Source organism: Ursus arctos, unplaced genomic scaffold (genome assembly GCF_023065955.2).
Source record: "Ursus arctos isolate Adak ecotype North America unplaced genomic scaffold, UrsArc2.0 scaffold_4, whole genome shotgun sequence".
NCBI lineage: Eukaryota > Metazoa > Chordata > Mammalia > Carnivora > Ursidae > Ursus > Ursus arctos.
The window spans coordinates 92,787,584-92,811,969 of NW_026623056.1; the positions used below are offsets into that span (position 1 = coordinate 92,787,584).

General features: G+C 58.6%; 1 protein-coding gene across 1 annotated transcript; it reads left to right on the forward strand.

Moving 5' to 3' along the window:
* Positions 1 to 245: 245 nt before the first annotated feature.
* On the forward strand, positions 246 to 24,106 carry GATD3 (glutamine amidotransferase class 1 domain containing 3). The gene is made up of 6 exons (XM_057306499.1): positions 246 to 422; positions 877 to 929; positions 2,215 to 2,328; positions 3,032 to 3,151; positions 6,437 to 6,529; positions 8,572 to 24,106. The coding sequence occupies exons 1-6, from the start codon at positions 294 to 296 to the stop codon at positions 8,825 to 8,827; spliced, it is 765 nt and encodes a 254-aa protein (XP_057162482.1). The 5' UTR covers positions 246 to 293; the 3' UTR covers positions 8,828 to 24,106.
* The last annotated feature ends 280 nt before the right edge of the window (positions 24,107 to 24,386 follow it).

Genomic DNA, 24,386 nt, shown 5'->3' on the forward strand with positions numbered 1-24,386 from the left:
ACTGACTCCTGGGTAACACCTAGAGGTTTTCAACGGAAGAACCCCAGCTAGCACATGGAGGGACTCTCCCACCTCCCGTTGGCAATGATTTAGAGCAGGGAGGCCGGCTGCGCACCTCGGGGTGCGCGCTGCCAGCGGAGAGCTGACAGCACGGGATGGGGGGGCGGCTATGCGCAGGCGCGGCTCCGCCCACCGGCGCGTTCGCGGGAGTGCGGCCGGGCTGATCGCGCAGGCGCGGAGCGCGCCGGGCTCTGTGCGCGCGTGACCCTGCGACCCACTGTCCCCGCGCAGTCATGGCGGCGGTCAGGGCCCTGGTTGTGTCTAGGCTACTGGCGGCCTCCTCGTTCGCGCCGCTTCATGCGTCCACCGCGCGCGCGGCCCTCCACAGCTCCGCGCCGCGCCCGGGGGCCAGGGTCGCGCTGGTAAGTGGACGCCGGAGGCGGGCCTGGGGGCGGGGCTACCGCCGGGGTCGGGCCCCCTGCCTTCCCCCAGGCAGGCCCCCTAACCCCCTCCGCCCCCGCCCCGCCCGAGGTCGAGCCCCCTCTCCTCCCCGTGCCCTCCCCAGGCGGGCTCCCTAACCAACCTCGCCCCCGCCACCATCTCCCCTCCCCCAGCTCTCTAACCACTCCCTCCACCCGCGCCCGAGGTCGGATCCCAAGTCACACCCGCCCCCCAGGTCAGCCTCCCCGCCCCCCCCACCCCGCCCCGGCTGGTCCTCTGACCCGCAGCCCCACCCCTGCCCAAAGTCGGAGCCTTCTCACCTCTATCCCTCCAATGCCAGCTCCCTTCTCCCCTCTAGACCCCTCCTTCTTTACCCCCCTCTGCCAGGCCAGCTGCCTCCAGGTGGACTCCCTCTTGACCCCCGCTCCCCCCCAGGTGCTGTCTGGTTGCGGAGTCTACGATGGGACTGAGCTCCACGAGGCCTCAGCGTAAGCCGTTAGGGGACGTTGCCTTTTCCTGAACCGTTTGGAGATCCTTCGTCTGATTAGACAGGCAGAAATGAGTGAGCAGGAAACATTCGCTTGTGTGAGGTGCAAGGAGCCGCTGGATAAGCCTGTTAAGTACCTTTCGTGGCCTTGTCCCCCAGAGATAACCACCGAATGCTTCTGGTGTTGTTAACACCCGCTGGTTCACGTTGAAGTCCGCGGGAGTCTGCATTCTCATTCTCGGCTCTAGTGTGATTTTAAGGTGTTGAGCCGCCCTCGGCTCTGGACCGTTTGTTCGATGTGATTTGTCAGCTATTGCTCAGATGTTTGTACTGTTTTTTTATTTTATCAGAAAAGGTATTTGTGGGCAGGAGTGGAAGGCGTTGTCAGGTCTGGGGTAGGTTGGAGGGGAGAGGTAGCGCATGGCTGGGGAACACGCCCCTCCCACGTGTAGGGCCGCGTGTACCAGTGTAGGTGCCCAGAGCAGCCCGAGGCCCCTCCCAGCCTGCGGCTAACCTCGGGTCCCGGCATGAGCACTGGGCATGCAGTGGACTTCGGAGTGTGCAGAGCTAATGGGCAGTTGAGGGCTAGGAGAGCTTCCAGATGGGGGCTCGGGGTGGGGGCATGAGAACGTAGAAGCACAGGGTAGCTGGTGGACGGCATGGGCACGGAGCCGCGTGTGGAGAGCCCTGCAGGTTGAAAGGAGCAGAGTCTGAGTGCCAGGGTGGTCTGGCCCTACCCGCTCATGCCTCTCATGCCACCTCCTCTTAAGGGGGATGGTGAGAGTCCGGGTCTGGAACAGATGTGGACATGTTCTGGCACAGAGCAGCCCTCAAAGAGACCTGCATGTCTCTCCCCCAGCTCTTTGGCTGTGACCGGAAAGGTGGGACAGAGCAGGACTTGAACTCACTATCCTGACCAAAGCCCGACTCAGCTCCTCCAGCTCTGCATCGATTGGTTTAGGGGAGGAAGAGCCCCCCGAAGCAGCCTGGGAAGCTAGACATCCAGGCTGTGACCCGTCGAGTCACCGGTCCCCTGCACCCCAGGTTGTAAAGGGAGTTTGAGGACCAGCTGGGCTCCGCAGGCTAGTTCGGTGACAGTGAATCCTAATTGTGGACGTGTGGGTCACCGGCAAGCCTACCGTGGCTTTCTGTAAAGCTGCTGCGATTGGTACCATACGTAGGGTGTGTATAGGGGGCGCTCGGCAGAAGGCCTGCTCGCAGGAGCGTGGTAACAGGGAACCTGGGTCGGGTATGTCTCAGAGCCTGTCTGATTTCCTTCTGTGCAGGGTGCTGGTTCACCTGAGTCGTGGTGGGGCCGAGGTCCAGATCTTTGCTCCTGACATCCCTCAGATGCACGTGGTTGACCACACCAAGGGGCAGCCTTCTGAGAGTGAAACGAGGTGTGGGTCCTGCCCCTCTCACCTTGCTGGAAGCTCCCTGAGAAGCTGTGTGCATGGTTGCTTTGTCCTGGCTGTGAATCTGGCGGCGTTCCAGGCTGTTCTGTGACATGTGACAGTGCTTGATGCGGCTTGTCACCTTCTAACGCCTACCACAGGTCCTCCTGCCTGTGTTTTATGACCACATGCCGTGTGGCTCAGCTTGGACCCCTGCCTCCTGCCCTCTGGGGCCCCGGTCTTTGAGCATTTCTGTCCCTGAGGTTCATGCAGTCTCGGCATGCACTGAGATCCCTCTTGCCCCTCCCGTCTTGCTCCAGCTGCAGGGTCCAGACAGGGAGAGCCCTGTCTCCTGGGAGCTACGTGCCCCCGTTGGCCAGGCTTTGTCTTCCTACCTAGAACCTGGGCCCTGGGCTGTGCAGCTTGGGGGAGGTCGCACCTGCTGTGGCTGACTCCAGGTTGCTTCCCTCACTCTGTGTGGTACCTTGACTTTCCCATGCCTGTCCTGTTTTCGTCAGTCCCCAGGACTAAGTGCTTCAGATGCTGTGAGGGGCTAGTTCTCTTTCCTAGGCTCCGGCCTTCAGTGCACGTGCCTATGCCTTCCCTGGGGCTGAGGACATGTGTCCTGCTTGTGCGGTGGCCTCCACGTGCCCCGCTCTGCCCTCTGCACGCTGACGCTGGCTTTAGGCCTCTCTCTGTTCTCTCCCAGGAATGTCCTGACAGAGTCCGCCAGGATCGCCCGCGGCAAGATCACGGACCTGGCCAGGCTCAGTGCAGACAATCACGACGCTGCCATCTTCCCTGGAGGCTTTGGAGCCGCCAAAAACCTGTACGTGTTGGAGCTCTGGGGTCTGCTTTTCACCTGTAACGCAGCGGGAGGTGGGGATGGGTGGCCACGTGAGCCACTGCGGGGCCTGAGGGCCCAGAGGCTGCACGGAGCTGCTCTGTGACAGGCACTGTGGTAGCGTGGGGCTCGGGTGGAGCGTGAGCATGTCCCTTCCTGCTGAGTGCTGCCGGTACCCGCCACTGCTGGGGGGCGTGGGCTGCCTCTGATCTAACCACTGGGCCAGCTGCTCTCGTCATGTCAGGACCCGCATCCCCGTACGTGTTCCTCGTGGACACCACCTCTTCCGCGGACCTTGCAGCGGGGAACCCGCTTTTCTGGTGGGCCGTGTGGAGGCTGGTCCTGACTGGAGGGAGGGAGTCCTTTCTTGTTTTGTTCCCTGGGTCATTGCCGTTGTAGCTGGACCTCAAGCTGTCACCATGCCAGCGTGATGTCCTTTGGGTTTCAGGTCCTCTTTCTATTCTCATTTCTCCACCTCTTCTTTCTGTGTGCCTCACGGAAGTTCTCTGCGCTTCTGCGCTGGCCTTACTGTCCCAGCACATCCCTTCCAAGGCGGCCTCACCACAGCTAGCGTGGGAAGACCGGAAGCAGCTGCACCCCATGCTTGGGGGTTCAGATGGGGACCCTAGTAGGGAAAACAGCCTGGACAGCAGGTTTCAATGGAAACCAGCAGATTGGGCTGCAAGTGGAGCGTTTTCCTGTATCACAGACGAGCCGTGCGCTCTGGCCCACAGCCAGGGGCCCCTGATGCATTGCCTGGCTGTGAGCTCGGGCAGCCAGCCCCAGCCCTCCACCTCCCTGCTCCTACCCCTTCCCTCCCAGACCAGGTGGGTGCTGGGTGCCGCCTGCACCCTCACCGCACAGCCTTGGCCAGCGGCCCCCCTTGGGTTTCTTTGCTGTGCGGTCTGGGTCTCCTCTCGAAGGTCTCTGCTCACCACTGCTTCCTGTGATGGGCCCCGGTGCTCCTTCTTCTCCCCGCTCTCAAGTTCTCTGTGAGCACTGTGGGAACTAGCCAGGCCCTCTTCCCAGCTGCTCCTTTGTGGAGTCTCCCCTCCTGCCCCAGTACCCTTCTCTGACCTCCCCTGGGAATTTTGTCTGTATTGAACCACAGACCTCCCTCTTGCTGGCCCGAGACTCGTGCCAGAATGTCCTGTCAGTGGTCAGAGCTGCTTCCTCTAAGCTGAACTGTCGTCTGTCAACTGCACCTCCCTGTGGACTCCTTGTGTTCAGGGCGTGGGGGTGGGCAGGGTTCAAGCCAAACGCTTTGGACACTTGTGCTCGCTGCCCCCACCCCGTGGCTTAGCTGGTGGGTGCCGTTCCCCTGCAGCGGTGCGGCGGCATTCTGGCTGGCTGTGTCTGCGTGCCCTGCACCCGCAAGTGAGGGGCGCAGGCGGGTAGGCTCCCTGTCATGTTCCGACACCTCATGGCTCCCCATGGCCTGCAGACACGGGAGTGGCTTTGTCCAGACCCCAGCCCGGTGTTTTGCGGCCCCTGGAGGCGGTTCCCATACTCCTTCCTCCTGCTGAGAGCCCTGCCTCCCCTTCACGTCCGCTTTGTCTTCCACAAACCAGCCCTTCCGGTGAACTGCCCATGTCGCCGCCACCTTCACGCACTACTTGGCAGTAGGTGGCAGAGAATGGCCTGTCTTCCCTGGGCTTCACTTCTGCCAGGACCAGGGTCTCTTCCTTGGGAAGCTGAGCCTTGTCTCTGACCGTTCGCACCTCTCCTGGGGTGACGGCACTTCTGGGATCCGCTGGTGGTGTGTCTGTGGCGCGGCTGACGGCGAAGCCCACGTGGGGTGTGCGCTGGGCTGTTGGCGGGTCTTCGCTCTGCATTCAACGGAGTGTTGGCCTGGGTCTGCGCTCATGTCTGTGAGTTCACGCTTCTTTGGGGCAGCTGTGGCTTAGGTCGCTGGCCCCATTCTTCCCGACCTTTCCAGAAGACAGGCCGGCCCTGTGTGGTTGGTCTCCTTAGCCGTGGCTGCTGTGGCCGTTGGTTGTGTCTTGCACACGCAGCAAGGAGCGGCAGGTGGGGTCGCTGGGGACAGACGTGCACAGTGGGAACTCGCTTTCTCCTGTTGGGACCTCAGGCCCATCCCTGCACTGTCTCCCGTTCACGTGTACTTCCCGAGAGAGACCCGTGTGGTTGTGTTAGAAGTCTAACCAGGGGCGCGTGGCTGGTGCAGTCGGTTCAGTGTTCAGCTCTTGATTTCGGCTCAGGTTGTGATCTTGGGCTCGTGAGATGGAGCTCCATGCTGGGCTCTGCGCTCACTGGGAGTTGGCTTGGGAGTCTCTCTCCCTCTCCCTCTGTTCCTCCCCTCTGTGCGCACACGCACACATTCTCGCTCTCTCTCTAAGATAAATCTTTTAAAACAAACAAGCGTAACCAGACAGAGGCCTGTTCAGCTGGCTGTTCTGTACGTTGTGTTTATCACGAACGGTGCAGCTTGTTGGCCCGTCACGCACTTCACAGCTGCACACGCAGATCCCGTCGGGTAGACGACCCAACTCGTGGACACTCGTGGTTTCCAGTTCTCGCTTTGGGCCCGACAGCTTTCGGGGGATATAGGGGACTTGTATTTGAAGTGTGAAACGTGGTGTGTTTGGAAGTGCGTGCTCACGCTGAGGCTGTCAGCGCCGCGGGGTGGCAGAGCTCCGTGGCGCCCCCGCATCTCCCAGGCCCGCACCCGTGACGCTGCAGTAGAGCTCCCAGGTACGCAGAGCGGAGACCCAGGGCGGGGCTCTTGATACAGTGCGTGTTCGCTGGGTCTCACCAGTTGGCTCCTGAAGAGGTGTCAGTGCGTGGCCGCCGGCTCTGGGGCGGGCGGCGGTCCGCACCCCTGAGCCGCTTTCGTTCTGCTACGAGCAGCCGTGTCTCCTGACCCGCCTCTCTTCCTCGTCCGCGGCTTGCCTGTCACAGCTTTTAGGCCCGTGGCGTGTCTTGCTGCTCCTTGGCTTCCGGAGCTGACCTCTGAGGACCCCGTGGGGGTGACCCGCAGCCCGCGCACCTGCCGGCTTTGGCTCGCTCAGGGGTCCGCTTCCCTTCCTCACCTCTCTGCTGCCCTCTCCCCTGCTGTGCTTGCTTCCTTCTGCTTTAAAAGGTAGAAAATATTATATACATAGTTACGTGACGAACAACGTCCGTGAGCGTTAACTGCTCGTCTCAGGGGAGTGAGCAGAGCCACATGGACATCTTCAGGGTGGGGTCGGAGGCTTCCTAGGCACGTGGACCCCCAGCCGTGAGACCTGAGGACGCCTCTTCTCGTGGTAGGAGCACGTTCGCCGTGGACGGGAAAGACTGCAAAGTCAATGAGGACGTGGAGCGAGTCCTGAAGGAGTTCCACAAGGCCGGCAAGCCCATCGGGTATGTAGGGGTGGGGAGGGCGGGGCCATGTGGTCCTTAAGGCTATTTACACTGGGGGGGGGTTCACGTGCTGTCACAGGTGTCTTCCAGCTTGGAAAATTCTGTGGTCGCGGTAATTTGTCCTGGTGACTTACCAGGAAGGAGGGCTTTTAGAAGGCTCCCCAGTCAGTCCTTCCCTGACTGAGCCTTTTCTAGAACCTTTTCCACTCGCCTGGCGTGTGCCTTCCCGTCCTCCTTTGGGGCGGGCTGGCACCAGTCACCCGTCAGCACCCTTCCCGCTGCCGTCCTCCAGGGTGGCGTGCTCACTGCACACCAGGGTCTTCATGCTTGTCTGCACACCCAGACCCACTGGCACAGCCATTGCGCACCAGACCTGAGCTTGTCAGACTTGGCCTGCGCCGACCTCCCAGGGGTTGCCCTCCGCCCCGCTCCTGCGCTAACGCGGTGTGTTGCTCGTCCATGTGAACGTGCTGGTGCGTGTGGATGGCTCGGCCTGAGTCCCCTGGTTCGAGAAGCCCCCTCAGGAGCTCTGCTCTGCTAGACCACTGGAGACAGTGGGTTGCCGCTGTGGGAGCGCACCAGCCTACTGACAGCTGGGTGAGCAGGGCCATGTTAGGACAGTCCCTGCGAAGGTCACTCACCGGAAGTCCTGCCGGGTCACTGTGCGGGAGCCGCCTCCTCACGGAAGGGTCTGAAGGCTGGGAGCACGTCTGCTTGGAAGACGCCGTGCTGAGCCGCCCGGCAAGCGGGTGACGGCGCTGCCACCTGCCTCTCCCTCCCAGAGCGCTGTCACTGGAGCAGCACCCATTTATGTGGGCGAGTGCCAAGGAGGACCCTGTGTCGCCAGCGCAGGTGGGAGTGAGCGGTCCGATGGCTGTGCCGCCTTGCTCGTGTGTCCCCTGACCTCGGTGCCGGAGCAGTGCCAGCAAGGGCCTCCGTCTACAGCACGTGGCTCGGGCTGGCTTTGGCGTCCACAGCCTGGGACCCGGGTGGTGGTTGCAAGAACAGCCTGACTTTAGGGCCGGTGGCGGCGGTGCTGGTTTGTGTGCGTCCCGTGCTGGCTGCCAGGTGTCTGTGCGGGCTTGTCACGCGGGACGCTTCAGAGACACCAGGTTCGATGACTTTTTACCTCCTTGGTGGCCGAGGGAAATTTTCTCGCACGGGTCTCTAAGCTCATTGTTTTAGGGTCGTGATGGTTGCAAAGGAACGTAAGCGTGTTTTGACGTCTTTTTTTCACGGCTCGTTAGAGCAGCTCATACACAGCCGTTCAGACGAGCCCGGGAGAAGCAGACAGGCCGTGCTGGAGCTGGGCCGGGGGAGAGCGCCGGGCTGCCGCTGGCGGCATGTGTGCACCCCCAGGAGGGCGGGCTGGCCCGGCCTGCAGCCGTGTGGTGGTGCCACACGCGTCCCCCGAGCGCACCCGCCGTGGCTGGGCCCCGGTGCAGGGTCTGGCACCTGGAGGCCTGGTGCTGCCGCTCCTCAGGGCCTCGCGGGAGCAGAGCCTCGTAGGAGCCCGAGGGCCAGTGCGCCCAGGAACAGACCGCGTGGCTCAGGAGCCTTGGCAATGGCCCGTGTGTGGGTGTTGTGGGGCTTGGTGCTGTCCTGGGAGGGGCCCGCGGCCGCTGTGGTGCCAGGCACACCCGCAGGCCCGACGAGATGCTTCTGGTCCCCTCTCCAGAGAAGGGCATCTGAGAGGTCAGTGCCGTTGGGGTTAGCTGTTGCTGTGTGGAAAGCCACCCCGAAACTCAGGCCTAAGTCCACTGTTGCCATCTGAGCCCTTCTCTGCGGACCCCATGGCGGGTAGCCCTGCTGCAGCCCCGCTCTCTTGCTGGGGCCTGACCCCCAGGCACCCAGAGACTGCAGCATGTGGGGGGGTGAGCTGAGGCTCAGGTCACGTGCGACACCCCACGCTCCATGGGTTCAGCGGCTGCTGTTTGTGCTTATCCTCAAGGTCAATTCCGTTCCTTCGGTACGCCCTACTGTGCACCGGGCCTGGCGGCCACATGCACAATCCTGAGCCGACCCTGTCCTTCACTTTTCAGTTTGTGCTGCATTGCTCCTGTCCTCGCGGCCAAAGTGCTCCGCGGAGTCGAGGTCACCGTGGGCCACGAACAGGAAGAAGGCGGCAAGTGGCCCTACGCTGGGACCGCAGAAGCCATCAAAGCCCTGGGTGCCAAGCACTGTGTGAAGGGAGTGACCATATCCTTTCCGGCAGCCAGGGTGGCAGTGGCAGGTGGCACTGGGGACCTCTCTTCTGGTCCTTGGGGACTGCCCTGGGCAGGCAGCCTCTTGAACTAGGAACTGCGCTGCTGGGCGCTTCTGGGAGCACGTGTGTGACAGGTGTCACACCCGATGCTGTGAGGTACCCGTCTCTGAGCCATGCATCCAGGTTGGCCTGGTGGATGCTTGCTGTGTGCGGCACAGCCCAGGCCCGGAACTCCACTGGGCTGTCTGGTCAGGCGAGTGGACGGCCCCGGGCTTGATGGGAATGAGTTCCTGGCCGGGAGGGGAGGAAGCATGCGCCCCAGGGTTGCAGTGGGGGAAAGGCTGCAGGTGGAAGAAGTAGAAGTACAGGGGTTACCTGGCTTGGCTGGAAACTCCCTCGGCGGTGTGGATGGGTAGCCATCCCTGGTGGTTATTGGCCCCTGATCGTCCTCCAGGTGCCTGAGTGCTGGGCGCACAGAGCCTCGGGCCACAGGCTGACCACGTTCCAGGTCTGCACCTGGACCCAGACTCTACGTGAGCCGGAGTTGAGAAGAGCAGCACGATGTCCCACAAGGTGCTGGAGACAACACCGTGACTCTCCGGGCATCTGTCTGGAAGGTGCCTTCCTCTGAAGCGTTCCGACTCCCCCTTGCGCGGAGTGGCCGGCTGGCAGCTGTATGGCTGGGGCTGGCCGCGTGGCCTCTGGAATGGGCCCAGGAAGGCACATGTTGTTAGCGTGGGGGCAAGGCCAGGCTTGCGACTGCCTGGTGTCTGGGTGATGAGGACAGGAGTGCAGCTTGGGCAGAGGGAGGGTCCCAGGTTGGGTTGGCCACTTGCTATGGATGAGCTCTCTGTTTTAGCTCTTGATCGGAAGAATTGAGATGCTTTTGCGTGCTCCAGGGTTGCTGTGGGGCCCAGGTCTGTGGGTGCCTCTGGGTCCTGTGGGGTGGGCTGCCCTGGGGCACTGACATCGGGAGGACTGCATCCTCCAGTCGTGGAGCGCAGGCAGTGCAGAACGGGGGCTCCGTGGGCAGAGACTGAAGTAGGAGGAACCCCTGTTGTGAGCTCCCCTGAGAGGGGCAGGGGCGGGGGCCAGGGTGGATGCTTCACACCTGTGATCCTCTTGTCCTTGCTGGGTGACGTTTTTCCATAACTTCCGCGCACGAAGCTCACGTGGACCAGAAAAACAAGGTCGTCACGACCCCGGCCTTCATGTGCGAGGCGGAGCTCCACCACATCCACGACGGGATAGGGGCCATGGTGAAGAAGGTGCTGGAACTCTGTGGAAAGTGACCACGCCGCGAGCCCCGTGTCCTCCACCAGGTGGAGCTGGTGGCCTGTTTTGCCCTGCAGCTTGCCACGGGGCAGGAATTCACTTTTCCTTAGGTATCTTCTGCCGGAAGAGGCATCCTTGGGGTCAGGGGTGGATTGGTGTGCGGCATTCCGTCCACACCGCAGAGGCTGGGCTCCCTGTGTAACCTGAGACTAAAGTGGGGCCTGCTTTTTCAGGAAGAGAATTGGGGGAGACGTCGCCCCACTGTCTCATGTTTGACTGGCCTTAGGATACTTGGTGTTTGGGCGGGAAGAATTTGTTTGAGTTTTCGAATCTAGTAGTTAGGAAGTCGAATTTTCGTGCTTACTGGTAATTGAAAGTTGTCTAATTCGGAGTAAATATGTACTAAGATGGAACGGGGGCTGAGTCCGGGGAGAATAAACTGCTTTCCCAGATGGACACTCACCGGCTGTGTGTCGCGCCTTCTGGCACTGGCACGTGAGGTGTGTAAGCGAGGTTTCCTGCTTTCCAGGAAGGAAGGGGAGTTGCGGATGCTCGGCCTGTGTGGTCGGGTAGGGACTGTCGGGTTGGTTCCAGGCCACGAGCAACAGCCGACGTGAGGTGCATATGAAGGAGCAGGAGAGCATCTCACAGCAGCACCAGCTGGGGGCCCTCGTCGTGCGTGTGCGTCTGCCTGGGGAGAGACGTCTCGGGCGGCAGCCGGAGTGTGGTGCAGGCTTCCCCTGCTGTAGCACATTCCCCCTCTGGTCCGTGTCCTGTGACCCCCGGGAGGGTGTCCCCACACACAGCTGCTGGGGTCCACAGAGTGGGCTGTTTAGTTTGGGCCTGGGAACGGGACGCAGAGGCACAGCCCCCCCGCCGGCTGCCCTAAGAGGTAAGTGATGATGGGCCTTGTGGCTTTCCGGGCCTGGCAGGAGCATGGGGAGCAGGGCCTGTGGATGGGGCAGTAATGCCTGATGCCATGCCACCCTGTCCCCCAGCCCACCTGGTGTCTGTGTCAGCTGGCCTCGACGTGTCTGATCTTCCATGGGAACTCTGTTCTCTGGGGGCCTGCCTTTCTCCCCCCGCACCAGGAGCTCCCTCGGCCCACCTGCAGGCACCAGGATTGCCCTTGCCCTGGGCAGCCTCTTAGGGCCCGTCAGAGGTGTTTTCACTGAGGATAACTGTCTCCTTCCTAAGAAACTCATCTGTCGAAACACTTTCTATGTGTGTGCATGTGTGTGCGTGCATAGGGAAGAGTGCCTGGGTCCCAAGTGTGTAGCTCCGGGAGGTGTCACAGCGAACACAGCTGTGAGATCAGAGAGCAGAGGCTCTCCCTGCCCCGACCAGGGCCGAGCACACTGGGCTCCGTGCTCAGGGAACCCTTGCTGTGTGGCTTCTCTTGGGGACATGTTCCCCAGTGGGGCTTTCAGGGGCTTTCCCATGTCACGTGAGCACTGCCTGTATGAACGTTCCTGTAGGTGTTTTGGCACGTTTCACGGGCATGTCGGTTGCCGTGTCCAGGTGTGGGGACTCTGGGCTGTAGGGTGTTTGGAGCTTGTCTTTAGTGGCGTCCCAGCCACCCCCAGCCAACGTGGCACTTGGGCCTGGCGGGCCTTCTCCGCTTCCCGAGGGCCCCGCCCAGCGGGTGTAGACGGTGTGCCTCTTGGTTTTCTCTGGTGCCTCCCTGATGTCTGCTGTTGCCGATCGCCGTTTTGTCGATTTTTCCTGCGTTTCGGTCTGCTTTGGCGAAGCACGTGTTCGGGTTCTGATTCGTTATCGGAGCTACGTGTGCGTTCCGGTTTTGTGTCCCCCGTCAATGACGTGGGTCACGCGTGCTTTCTCCCGGTGGCCTGTTCTCCTTCGAGGGGGCCTCGATGAGCAGACTGGCTTTTGTGTAGGCCTGTCCGCGGCCCTCTCCGGTGTGTGGTGTTCTGTTGAAGATGACTGTCCTCCCCAGGTCAGGGCGGCCTTTCCTGTTTCTCTCTCGTCTGCCTTCCACCTTCACATCAGGAGTTCATCTGGAAGCAGCGGTGATGAACCCGTCTGCTCTGCAGTTCGTCTTCTAGAAGCGCCAGCGGACGTGACTGGGTCCCCTCCTCTCGCTGTGCTTCCCTGGAAGGGCGGGTGAGCAGGGAGGGAAGGGGGGACGCAAGGGCAAGTCCCCACAGAAATGCTCGTGTGACGGGGTAGATTCGCGCAGGTCTCTGTGTGCGGCCCATCGTGGTCTCTCCTGTGGCTTTTCGGAAAGATGTCTGATCGCCCAGTTTGAAAGGGCACGTGCATGTCTTGTTTTCCTCTTAAAATCCTGCCGCAGTGATGACATACGGTGATGCTAGTGTGTGTGGCTTCCGTGTGCCAGAGCCCAGAGACCCTTGCCCCTGCTCGCCGAACTGTTGGCGGCAGCCCCAGGGGGCGGAAGGTCAGGGACAGAGACCGGCGCTAGAGCCTGGGCTCGGGAAGTAGACTGAAGTGTGGGAAGGCCCAGAGGGTGGCCCAGCAGGCCAGAACCAGAGGGGGTCCGGTCATTTATTTGTGACAACGAATGAGTGCCTCCTGAATACTGTCCCAGAGCTGGGGGGAGGGGGTGCAACAGGTACACGGGATGAGGCTGGCTGTGTGTAAAGAACATTCCAGACGGAGGCCCAGCAGGCGTGGCCAGAGAGTTTGTTCAAGCGCATCACGGGTGTGGGGCAGCAGAGGGTGTGGGTGATGTGCCCGGTGCCCGTGACAAGACCGTGGACGGTGGTCCCCAGAAACTCCTTGACACGGAGGCCAGGCCGAGGAGCATGCCTGTGGTTCAGACTCTGCCCCCGGGGGCATCTCACCTCTCTTGTCCCTCCGCTCCTTGCCTTCGCGTCATCCCGCGGAGGGCTTCCTGCACCCCCTGGCTTGCTTTTTGAGCTTGTGGTCTGTCACTACATGGTTCTGGTTTTTCACGTGTCCTTTGTGTGGACTGGGGCTTCCAGGAAAGCAGACGGAAGGAACCCCAAGGGTGGTGGGCTCAGCATGAACTTGCTGCTGGGTGCTGGAGGCCCTGAGGCTTGCTGCCACGGCATGGGGTATGGGGTTCGTGCAGAGTCCTGTCCGGGTGCCCGCCCTCAGCCCAGCCGCAGGGCCTCCTCCCTTGCCCGTCCCCACCACTGGGGCACCTGCTGTTTCTCCATTGCTCTCTTCTGCGAGGCTTCCCTTGGCGGCACTTTTATTTGTTTTATATTGACTTCGTTTTTGGAGCAGTCTTAGGTTCACAGCAAACTGGGAAGTACAGAGATCTCCCGTGTACCTGCTGTCCCCGCACATGTACAGCCTCCCCCACTGTCCACATCCTGCGCCTCAGTTGTGCATCTGTGACCATGAATGGACCTACACTGACACATCATCACCCAGAGTCCATCGTGTACGTGAGGTTCCCTCTCGGCAGCGTGCGTTCCGTGTAATGACAGGCATCCACCGCTACGGCATCGTACAGAGTAGTCTGCCCTCTAAGTCTCCTGTGCTCCTCCTCTTCATCCCTCCTCCCCACCACCCCTGCAGCCACGGACCCGTCACCGTCTCCACAGCCGTGCCTTCGCCGCAGAGTCCTGTCTCTGGAGTCACACAGGACGTGGCCTTCTCAGACCGGCTCCCGTCCCTTAGCGATTCGCGCTTACGGTCCCTCCGTGTCTCCTCGTGGCGTGATGGCTCATTTCCTCTCAGCGCTGGATACTCTCCCGTTGACCGGATGGACAGTTCCGGTGTCCGTCCACCCGCTGAAGAGCACCTTGGTGGCTTCCGAGTGTGACAGTTACGCGTGACGCTGCCGTAAGCGTGCGTGTGCAAGTTTTTGTGTGGACGTGTGTTCTCACCTCCTCTGGGGAAACACTGGGGAGCGTGATCGCGGGGTCGCGTGGGAAGAGCGTGTTCCGTGTGGTGAGAAACCACCAGACTGCCTTCCGAGGTGGCCGCGTCCTCTGCTTTCCCAGCCGCCGTGAGTGAGCGCTCCTGCCGCGCCACGTCCTCGCCGGCGCTCGCCGGTGTCCGTGTTCCGGGTTGTGGCCGTTCTCGTAGGTGTGCAGCGGTGTCATCGCTGCTTTAATTTTCAGCTCCCCGGTGACCTGTGACGTGGGGCAGCTTTTCATACACTCATATTCTTTGGTGAAGTGTCTTGGATTTTTTTGCCCATTTTAAAATGTTTTTCATTTTGTTGAATTTAAAAAATTCTCGTAGATATTAGTCTTTTCTCAGGTGTTTCTCCTGCAGTTGTTTTTCCCAGTCCGTAGCTTGTCTTCTCACGTTTGATGGTGTTTTTGGCAGCGCGGTTGTTTTTACTGTTAATGAATCCCAGCTCATCAGTTGTCTTTCAAAGATCATAGCTTCACCGTTGTATCTAAAAAGGCCTCGCCATCCGGGCCTTCTAGGTTTTGTGTGTTACTCTCCAGGAGGGTTAGAGTTCTGCAGTTTACATATGTGCCTGTGCCGCATTTTGATTTAAGTTTTGTGGATTCGTTTCTTTTGCATGTGGATTTCCAGTTGTTTCAGCACCGTCTGTTGAATAGACTCTATTTTACCAGCGTATTGCTTTTGCTTCTTTGTCAAAGTTTAGTTGATTGTATTTGTGTGGGTCTATTTCTGGACTTTCTTCCCTTCCTGTGATTCATTTACGTATGCCGTCACCAGCACCCTACCGCCCCCACCCCCAGCACCAGCTACCTTGATTACGGTGGCCTTGTAGTAATTCTTGGAGTTGGGTAGTGTCAGCATTTTGACTTTGTTCCTCTTAACAGTGTGTTGTATATTAACCTTGTATCCAGCAACATTGCTGTAACGGGAGGGTTTTTTTTTGACTCTTTTGGGTTTTCTATATAGATAATCGTGTCAGCCATGAACAAAGTTTTGTTTTTTCCTTCCCAGTCTGTATACCTTTTCTTTTATTTTCTTACCTTCTTGTGTTAACAAGGACTTCCAGCACAGTGTCGAAAAGGCGAGGGGAGAGGGGACATCCTTGCCTTGTATGTCATCTTAGTGGAAAAGCTTTGAGTTTCTCACCACTGAGTATGTTAGCTGTAGGTGTTCTTTATCAAGTTGCGGAAGTTCCCCTCTATTTCTAATTTCCTGAGACTTTTATCATAAATTGATGTTGGGATTTCTCAGATGCTTTCTCTGCATCTATTGATATGACCGTGTGATTTTTCTTCTTTAATCTGTTCATGTGATGGACTCTATTATTTTGTTTTTCAAATGCTGAACCAGCCTTGCATACCTAAGATAAATCCCACTTGGTCATGGTATATAATTCTGTTTATACTTTTTGGATTCAATTCACTAATATTTTCTTGAGGATTTTTGCATCCGTGTTCATGAGAGGTGTTGGTCTATAGTTTTCTTGTCTTTATCTGGTTTTGGTATTTGGGTAATGCTGTTCTCATAGAATGAGTTAGAAAATATTCTCTGCTTCTGTCCTCTGAAAGATATTGTAGAGTATTGGTATGATTTCTTCCTTAAATATTTGGTAGAATTCACCAGTGAACCCATCTGGGCCTGGTGCTTTGGAAGGTGAGTAATTATTGACTCAGTTTCTTTAGTAGATACAGCCCTCTTCAGGTTGTGTCTTTCAAGGAACAGATCCATTCACCCAAGTTACCAAATGTGTGGGCATCGAGTTGTCCATAGTATTTGGTCATTATCCTTCCAGTGTCCATGGATCTGTGCTGATTTTTCTCAGAGGACCAACTTTTGGTCTCATTGATTTTTTTTTTCTATTTCATTGATTTCTGCTCTGATTTTTATTGTATCTTATTTTTGTTTGCTTTGGATTTATAATATGTTTTCCTTTTTCATGTTTTCTAAGGTGGAAGCTCAGATTATTCATTTAGATCTTTTTTCGCTTCTAACCTATGCATCTGATGCTGTAAATTTCCCTCTGAGCACTGTTTTTGCTGCATCTCACACATTTTGATTAAGTTGTATTTTGATTTTCATTTGGTTCCAAATATTTTTAAATTTCTGTTGAGACTTCTTCTTTGATCCATGTGTTATTTAGGAGTGTGTTGTTTCATCTCCAAGTATTTAGGGATTTTCCAGTTACCTTTCTGTTACTGGTTTCTGGTTGAACTCTGTGGTCTGAGAGCAGACATTGTATGGTTTCTATTCCTTTAAATTTGCTGAGGTGTGTTTATGGCTCAGAACATGGTCTTGGTGAATGTTCCACGTGAGCTTGAAGGAACGTGTATCCTGCTGCTGTTGGATGAGGTGGTCTGTAGATACGCATTATGTCCAGCTGATGGACAGTGGTGTTGAGTTCACCTGTGTCCTTACTGATTTCCTGCCTGCTGGATCTGCCCTTTTCTGACACGGGTGTTGAAACCCCCAGTTATAATGGTGGATTCACCTGTCTCTGCTTATAATTCTATCACCCTTTGCCTCACATAGTCTGACACTCTTGTTGTTAGGTGCATGTATGTTAAGGATTGTTATGTCTTCTTGGAGGATTGACCCTCTTGTTATTATGTAATACCGTTCTTTTCCCTGGTAACTTCCTTTGTTCTAAAGCTGCTGTGTCTGAAATTAACGTAGCTGCTCCTACTTTCTTTCAGTTATCGTTAGCATGGTATATTTTCCTCCATCCATTTACTTTTAATCTGTATTTTTTTAGGGGCGGGAGAGGGGTAGGGGCAGAGGGAGGGAGAGAATCTTAAGCAGGCTCCATGCCCGGTGTGGGGCTCAGTCTCACAGCCCTGAGATCATGACCTGAGTTGAAACCAAGAGTCGGACGCTAAACTGAGCCACCCAGGTGCCCCCCTTTTAACCTATGTTTGTCTTTATATTTAAAGTGGGTTTCTCGTAGACCGTATGCAGTCGAGCTGCGTCTCTGATCCACTCTGATGGTCAGTCTTTCCATAGGTGCATTTGGACCATTGATGGTCACAGTGATGACTGGTGTCATTGGGCTGATGTCGACCACACTTGTGACTCTTCTCTATTTGTTCCCTTGGTCTTGGTCCTGTTCTTGTCTTCCCCTCTTCTTCTGCTTTGCATGGTTTTAATTGAGCATTTTATATCGTTCTGTTTTCTCTCCTTTCGTAGCATAACAGCTAAACTACTTTTCACTTGTTTTTGTTGTTGCCCTACAGCTTGCAGTCCATTTACATCTAATCCACTTCCACTTTCAAATAACACCGTGTCAGCTCCCAAGTGGTAGGAGTGCCTTCTGGTCACGTGGTCACCCTGAGTCCGACCTCCCGTGCCTCGTGTCCCTGCTGCCCCGTGTCTCATTACCTGCAGGTTGTGATCATTGACTGCCGTCGTGGCTGCTATTGTGAATGAACCACTGATAGATCAAGAAAGAATAAGAAAAGCACGTTTTTACTTTTCTTTCACTTATTCTCCTCTTATGTGGATCTGAGTTTCTGGCCCACGTTACTTTCCTTCTCTGAGAAGACCTTCTTTTAACCTTTCTTGCAAGGTGGGCCTGCTGGCGGATCCCCTCCATTTTAGTCTGAGAAAGTCTTTGTTTCTCCTTCACTTTTGAAAGACAGTTTCACAGGGTATAGATCTAGGTCGGTGGGTTTTCTTCTCTCAGCGCTTTTAAGAATTCACCCCACTGTCTTCCCACTCACAGGGTGTCTGAGGAGACATTCTCTGCTCCTCAGTTGGTGAGGTGTTTTCTTCTCCAACTTCTTTCGAGACTATCTTGCTCTTCCACTTGTGAATATGCTAGGCCTAGCTGTAGATTTTTGGCGTATCGCCTTTAACCTGCTGTCCGCCGAGGGCAGGTTCAGACTGCACCCAGCAGAGCGAGTGCTCTGGAACCGGGGCCTGGCTCTGGCCCAGCAGACCCTGCAGCGTGTTCTCTCTGCAGGAAGGCTGCGTGGCTTGAACGTTCTCGCTGGTTCTCGTCGGACCTGGAAGTGCTCGCTGGTGCCTGCCGCTTCCTCTGTGTGAGAAAGGAGTGGGCGGGCGCCGAGGGAGGGACCGTGCTGGCTGGGGACAGGGCTGCAGCTGTGCTGGCCAGGCTGGGTGGGAGGCGGGTGCCGTCTGTGCCGCGTGCAGGGCTGAGTGCCCCTAGAGACAAGGAGCAGGAGTGCCGGAGGTCCCGCTCCGAGTGGCCGGCGGGGGTGTCCGAGTCTGACAGCCGCACAAGCAGCCCAGGGAAGACCAGCCCAGATGGTGGACTCACAGAACCGTGAACATTTAATAAAATGGTGTTTTAAGCCACTAAGTTTTGGGGTAGTTTGTTACTCAGAAGGGGCAGCTGACAGACCTCTGCCCAAGCTGGGCGGAGGCCTGTCCAGCAGGCTGCTTGCGTCACGCGGTCTGTGCCTCCGGCCGAGCCCCAGGGGCTGGGTGGGACTATTCTTTTTTTTTTTTTTTTTAAAGATTTTATTTATTTATTTGACAGAGAGAGAGACAGCCAGCGAGAGAGGGAACACAAGCAGGGGGAGTGGGAGGAAGAAGCAGGCTCATAGCGGAGGAGCCTGACGTGGGGCTCGATCCCAGAACGCCAGGATCACGCCCTGAGCCGAAGGCAGACGCTTAACCGCTGTGCCACCCAGGCGCCCTGGGACTATTCTTGCTCATCTTGGGGCACGTCCCCCCCGGCACAGGGTCTGGTGTGAGGTGTGCACTGAGTCAGTACCTGTGGGCTGAGCGAGTACGTTCACGCCAGCGCTTTCGCAGCTGCCCTCCATGAGCCTTTCCTCACAGGTCTGCCCACACAGTGGGGCTGGGCCTGGAAGGGGTCTGCGGGAAGTCAGCAGGTGCGTGGTGGCAGGACGTGGCTGGGTGCGGGAGAGGCCCGTGCTCCGGCAGCACACAGCGGGACCAGTGGGCTGCGGCCTCTGGAGAGGGTCACACCTACCCAGATGGGGCGGGGCCGTGTGCGTCCACCCCCCCCTCCCCCCCGCAGGCTCGGGCTCTGAGGATCAGGAGGACAGACAGCCGGAGGGGAACGGCTGGGCATGCAGTGCTGCTGGGGGGACGCGCGGCCGGGCTGCCGAGTAAGTCCGCGGCTGGGTGCGCGTCAGGGCTCCACGGCGCTGGGGTCACCCTGCTGCAGCTCTGCGCTGGGCTGCCGTCTTGTTAGCCTTTTTTTTCTTCTTGAAGTTTTTCATTTTAGCCATTTGAAAACAGACCGCTCAGCGGCGGTAAGGACATCCACCCTGTAGCCGTCCCACCGCCCGCCTCGAGGATCCGCTGGGACTCTGTCCCGTAAAGTGCTAACCCCCCACCCCGACCCCAGCCGCTGGCGCCCCTGCCCGCTCTCTGTGTCCGAACTTGGCTGCTGTTGCACCGCATACAAGGGAGCCCACACAGTATCTGTGTTTGGTGACGCCTGACGTCCCTGAGCGTGATGTCCTCGGGGTTCACCCGTGGTGTAGCAGGTGTCAGATCGTCCTTCCTTCGATCGACTGGATAACATGAGCGTTTTGTTCGTCCGGTCATCGGTGGTGGTTGATGGACACCGGGTGGCCTCAGTGTTAGGCTTTGTGTGCAATGCTGCTGTGAACGCAGGTGCCCGGATGCCAGGTGGTGACCGGTTCTTTGGGGGATGGGCCCAGGGGTGTGACTGCTGCATCGCATGGTGGTTCTGTGTTTAATTTTTTGAGGCACCCCTGTACTGTCGTGCACAGCGGCCGCCCCACTTTGCCAACGGCACGGGGTTCCAGGTTCTGCACTGCCTTGCCCACGCTTGTCGCGTTCAGACAGTCACCAGCCTAGTGACGGACACAACCCGGGTGAGCCTGGGGCCTGCTTTGGAGCCTCTGTGATTCATGGGGACAAGAGCTGTGGCCCAGGGGTCAGGGGCACCCAGGGCGGTGGGCCCGCAGCTGGTGGGTGGCCTGCCTGCCCCGTCCAGGGCCGGCGCAGAAGTGTCCTCGGCAGGGCGGACGCCCTTCCGTCCAGGCAGTTCTCAGGCGCAGGTGGGGTCGTACTGCATCTGTGCTTTGAAAACCGAGACTCGGCAAACACAGACACACTCAGGGTTCACGGTTGTTCTGTGTCTGCTGCTGAGACCCTTTCCAGGGAGACCTTGGGGTTTGCTGTGCGGGGCTGCAGAGGGTCCGACCTCAGCCCCAGGCCCAGCAGGCGCAGCCCTTGTTTTATGCATTGGTCAGCCTTAGGGATCTGCTCGTGCTTGCCTCCCCTCCTTTAGGCTGTCCAGAACCTTCCAGTTACCAGGACCCTATTCCTCACGTGACCACATTTCCCCCGGGACATGCCCCCACGTGTCAGGCACTGCCCGTGCTTGATCCCGCGGACTCTTCTTTGCATCTGTGACACAGATGCGGCGCCTTCTTCGGGCCGCCGTGACAGGCCAGCACAGATGCCGTGGCACATTCATCCTCACCGTCTGGAGATCGTGGTGGCCGGAGGGGGGCGTGCTGGAAGCTTTGGGGCTCCTTGGCTCGTGGAAGCATCTCCCGATTGTGCTTGCATTGTTACGCGGCATCGTCCCTGTGTGCCTGTGTCCACACCTCCCTGTTTTATAAGGACACCAGTCCTAGTAGATGTGAGCCCACCCTAGTGACCTCATTTTAGCTTCATCCCATCTGCGTAGACCCCATTTCCAAATATGGTCACTTCCGCAGGTGCTGGGGGTTAGGATGCCAGCATGAATTGGGGTGGGGTGGGGGGGACACGTTCAGTCCATCACAGGAGGCATTAGGATCTTGCTCATGAGAGAGAAACTGAGGCACAAAGAATCCCTCCATAGTCCCCACAGCTCCAGGGAGAGGCAATGGGGGCCCCCAGATGCTCTGTGCACCTCCCCCTGCCATGGCTTCCAGGCCCTCCCGGGTCTTGGCAGTCAGGGACTGTGGTTGGTCCTTCAGCAGCCTGCCCTCCGTCTGCTGCCCTGCCCTCGGGTCCCCTGTGACTCTGGCCGAAGGTCATGCAGTCAGGCCTCCCCCTGAGAGGGCATCCACCTCTCAGGCTCATGTGCCTCGAGTATGTTCAGAGTCTCCCAGGCCCTAGGCCTCTGCTGTTGAGAAGGTGGGGCCGCAGGGCCCTCGGTGCACCATGGAGCCCCGGGTCCATGACCACTTTGGATTCTGGTCCGTCCCTCCCCACGTGGAGGCTGCCACCTGCACTGTTCGTGGCTCCCAGGCTTCCTACTCTGCACTTGCGCCCCAGGGTGGCCCTAGCTCTCGGCTCCAACAGGAAAGGGCGGTCTGCCGGGGGGGACAGCAGGGACTCGGGAAAAATCCGTGGAATCGTCTTCAGATAACGTAAACGTCACTCTTTTTTAAATGTTCTCTTCAGTGTTTTCTGCGTTTTCATGCTTCCCTGCACTTCCTGGTTTTGGCTGTGGTCAAATAGCAGAAGTACTGAAATATTTCTCCCGAAGCGTCTCATGGTGCTTCTGGTCTGGCCTGAAACAGGAAGTGCTATGAAACGTGTCTCCAGAAGTTTCTGTGTCCACCCTGGGCTCCATGCACATGGCCAGGGGTCCTGTCAGTGCGCTCAGACTCTCTACCCGGGAGGGACCTGCTCCCAGCCTGGGGAAGAGCTGATTTGGGGGAACGTAGGAGCCCGTCTGTGTCACGTCCTGGGGGGCTGCAGCACCCAGCACAGACCACGTGCGTTGGACAGTGGACACTCGTCCTGGTCCTGGAGGCTGACGTGGGAGGGCCAGGTGGACAGAGCTGCCCCACCCGAGGCCTCTCCCTGGCTGGTAGATGCTGTCCTGTCCCATATCCTCACACGGCCGTCCCTCTGTGCGTCTGTTCCCCCCCCCCCATAGGGATGCAGTCATATGGGTTTAGGGCCACCCCTGTGAGTGCACCTTAACTGGATCCCCTCTGTAGAGGCCCCGTGTCTGCTGTCCCGTTCCAGGGAGCTGAGGGCCAGGGCTTGACACACGGGTATTAGGGAGACACAGTTCAGCCTTCAAGACCATCTTTGTTGTTTTTTAAGACCCTAGAGAGGCGGAAGGTGAAGCTGGTAACCATGTTGGGTTAAACCCCATCTTCGACGGAGCACAGTGTGTTCTGGGGGCTGTGTGAGGCAGCCGACCAGGACCCTCCAGACCGCCCCCAGGGGCAGGACGTGCGGCTGGGAGGGCGCTGGCGCTCCTGCGTCCAGAGGTTTTCAGGGGGAACGCGGATTATTGTTTTTAATTTGGTGAACTACACGTAAGAGTTACCGTACAGTGAGGGCTGTCAGCGCTGCGGGGCCACGCCAGCATCTGGTTCCAGGACCCTCATCACCCGCCCAGCAGCCCCCTACCCGCCTCTAGGAACTTGTCCAGCCTGGGTCGCAGTGGATTTGGGAAACTGTTCTGGCTCCTGGAAACCCTCCCGAGCTGATCCTCAGAGAAAAAAAACTATAGAAAAGAGGCTGTCTGGGGCTTGGATCCCAGCTCTGCCCTGACCGCTGGGACCACGGCCAGGGCCCAGGGTCCTCATCTGTCGGTGAGCGTGGCAGAAGCGTCTGGACGTGCCACAGACGGCTGCTCTCCCCAGAGCCCTCAGCCTTCCTCATGCTGCCCCATGTGGGGGGACACCTGCCCACGGGGCCCCCAGCGGGCCGTCCAGACTGCTTCTCCAGAAACCACCTCGGGGGGCCGGGATTGACGGAGGGGGGCTGTGCAGGTTGGGGAGACGGGTGGGGGTGGGTCACAGGGCTCTGGAAGGGGAGTGAGCCTCTGGGTTGCCTGCAGGGCAGGGTGAGTAGAGTCTTCCTTACCCCACCTGGTCCATCGGCTCCCAAGCGCTGGCCACTGGAGCCCGAGCACCCAGAGCGCCCCTCTGTGGGGGTGGGGGTGGGGGCGTCTGCGGGAACGTCTCCAGCAGCCTGGGGGGGGGCAGTGCCCAGCCTGGTTTCCCACCTGCCCCGCTGCTGCCACCGGCAGGACCAGCACTCGGTCCGGAGCGCGGGCAGGTGACGCGGCGTCACGGGCCTCAGCTGTCTCTGTTGGAGGAAGTTGGTCCGTGTAGGGGATTTTGAGGGGGATTTCCAGCCAGGGACCAGCTTTTATTGAAAGTGCTTAATGGGTCCGAAAGATCTGTCCTTTAGCAAATGAGTCACCTTGGAGGAAAGAGAGCGGCCACAGCATCTTCGGGTCCCAAGCTGGGCCCTGCGCGGTGGCCGCGTGGGGCCGTGTCAGGCTGCCAAGGGAGGGCGAAGGCAGCCTCCTCAGCCCGGCGCTTCCTCCCAGCGGGTGGGCGCCGTGTCTGGTGGTTGCTGCTGTGTGTCACCTGTGCCACGGAGGCCCACGTGTGCTTTGTTCTGCTGTGTCTGGCATTCGATTTGGTGAGCTCCCCCCACCACCCCTGCAAAGGCTGACAGCAGGAACCAAAGCACATGCCAGGACGGTGTGGAGCCCCCGAGATGTGCCCCTGTGGGTGTCTGCAGGGAGAGGTGACGCTGGCCTCCAGCCTGAGCTCCAGGCCACCCCCTTGCCGGCCAAGCCCAAGGACATCAGAACTCAGAGCTGCTGTCCCGATGAGGGGCTTGGCCCGTGCTCTCCGTGCTCCCCGTGCCCCACCATGCTGGCTGCAGGGGTGGGCGGTGGACGTGCCGCTCACTGTCCCGTGGATACACGGATGGTCCTTCCCCGTAGAAAAGCCCTTAGTTACCCCAAGATGGTTCTCCCTGGTCCCAGCGGAGAAGAGCCCACTGAGGACAGCGATGGAAGGAGAGGGAAGGAACATCCAGGGGCCGCCTCCGAGAGCAGAGCTGCCTGGTGGTGGCGTGTTCCCGGAGCACATGCGAACATTCACAGACCTGGTAATTCTGGGCGTGTGGGCCAGCACGTTTCCAACCCTGTGCGCTGCCGCCGTTCCTTCCTGACTTCCGAGTGGCCGCCTGGCATCTTGTCAAGGGGCATCCGCGTGGAACTCCCTCCCCACCCTGTTGTTTGAACTGACGGTGGGGTGGTGTTCAGGTTTTCCTGATAAAATGAAGTTGGGGGGGCGCCTGGGGGGTGAAGTCGGTTGCGCCTCTGACTCTTGGTTTCAGCTTAGGTCATGACCTCAGAGTCGTGGGATTGAGCCTCACGTCGGGCTCCGTGCTGAGTGGGTGGTCTGCTTAGGATTCTCTTTCTCCCTCTCCCTCCCCCCCTCCCCCCTTTCTCATAAATAAATCTTTAAAAAGACAATAAATGAAGTTACAAAGAATGTTTCGGCCTCCGAGACTTTTCCTTCAGGGCATTTTCTCAGAAATGGGGTCATGGAATCAAGGTTAGGGACGTCTCACAGCCGAGTTGCTGAACAGAAAGTCTCAGGGTGTGAGCTGTTCTCTCGTGGATGCTTTCGGGGCCCCTGCAGTCCTGCAGGCCTGACTCCAGGGCCCTCATGCTCGTGGCCTCGGGCAGGAGGGTCCCCAGGGCCTTCCCTGGGGGCTTCTGCGGCAAGATGCCCTTCTCCCGGGAAGCCCCACTCGCAGGCTGCTCCGGCC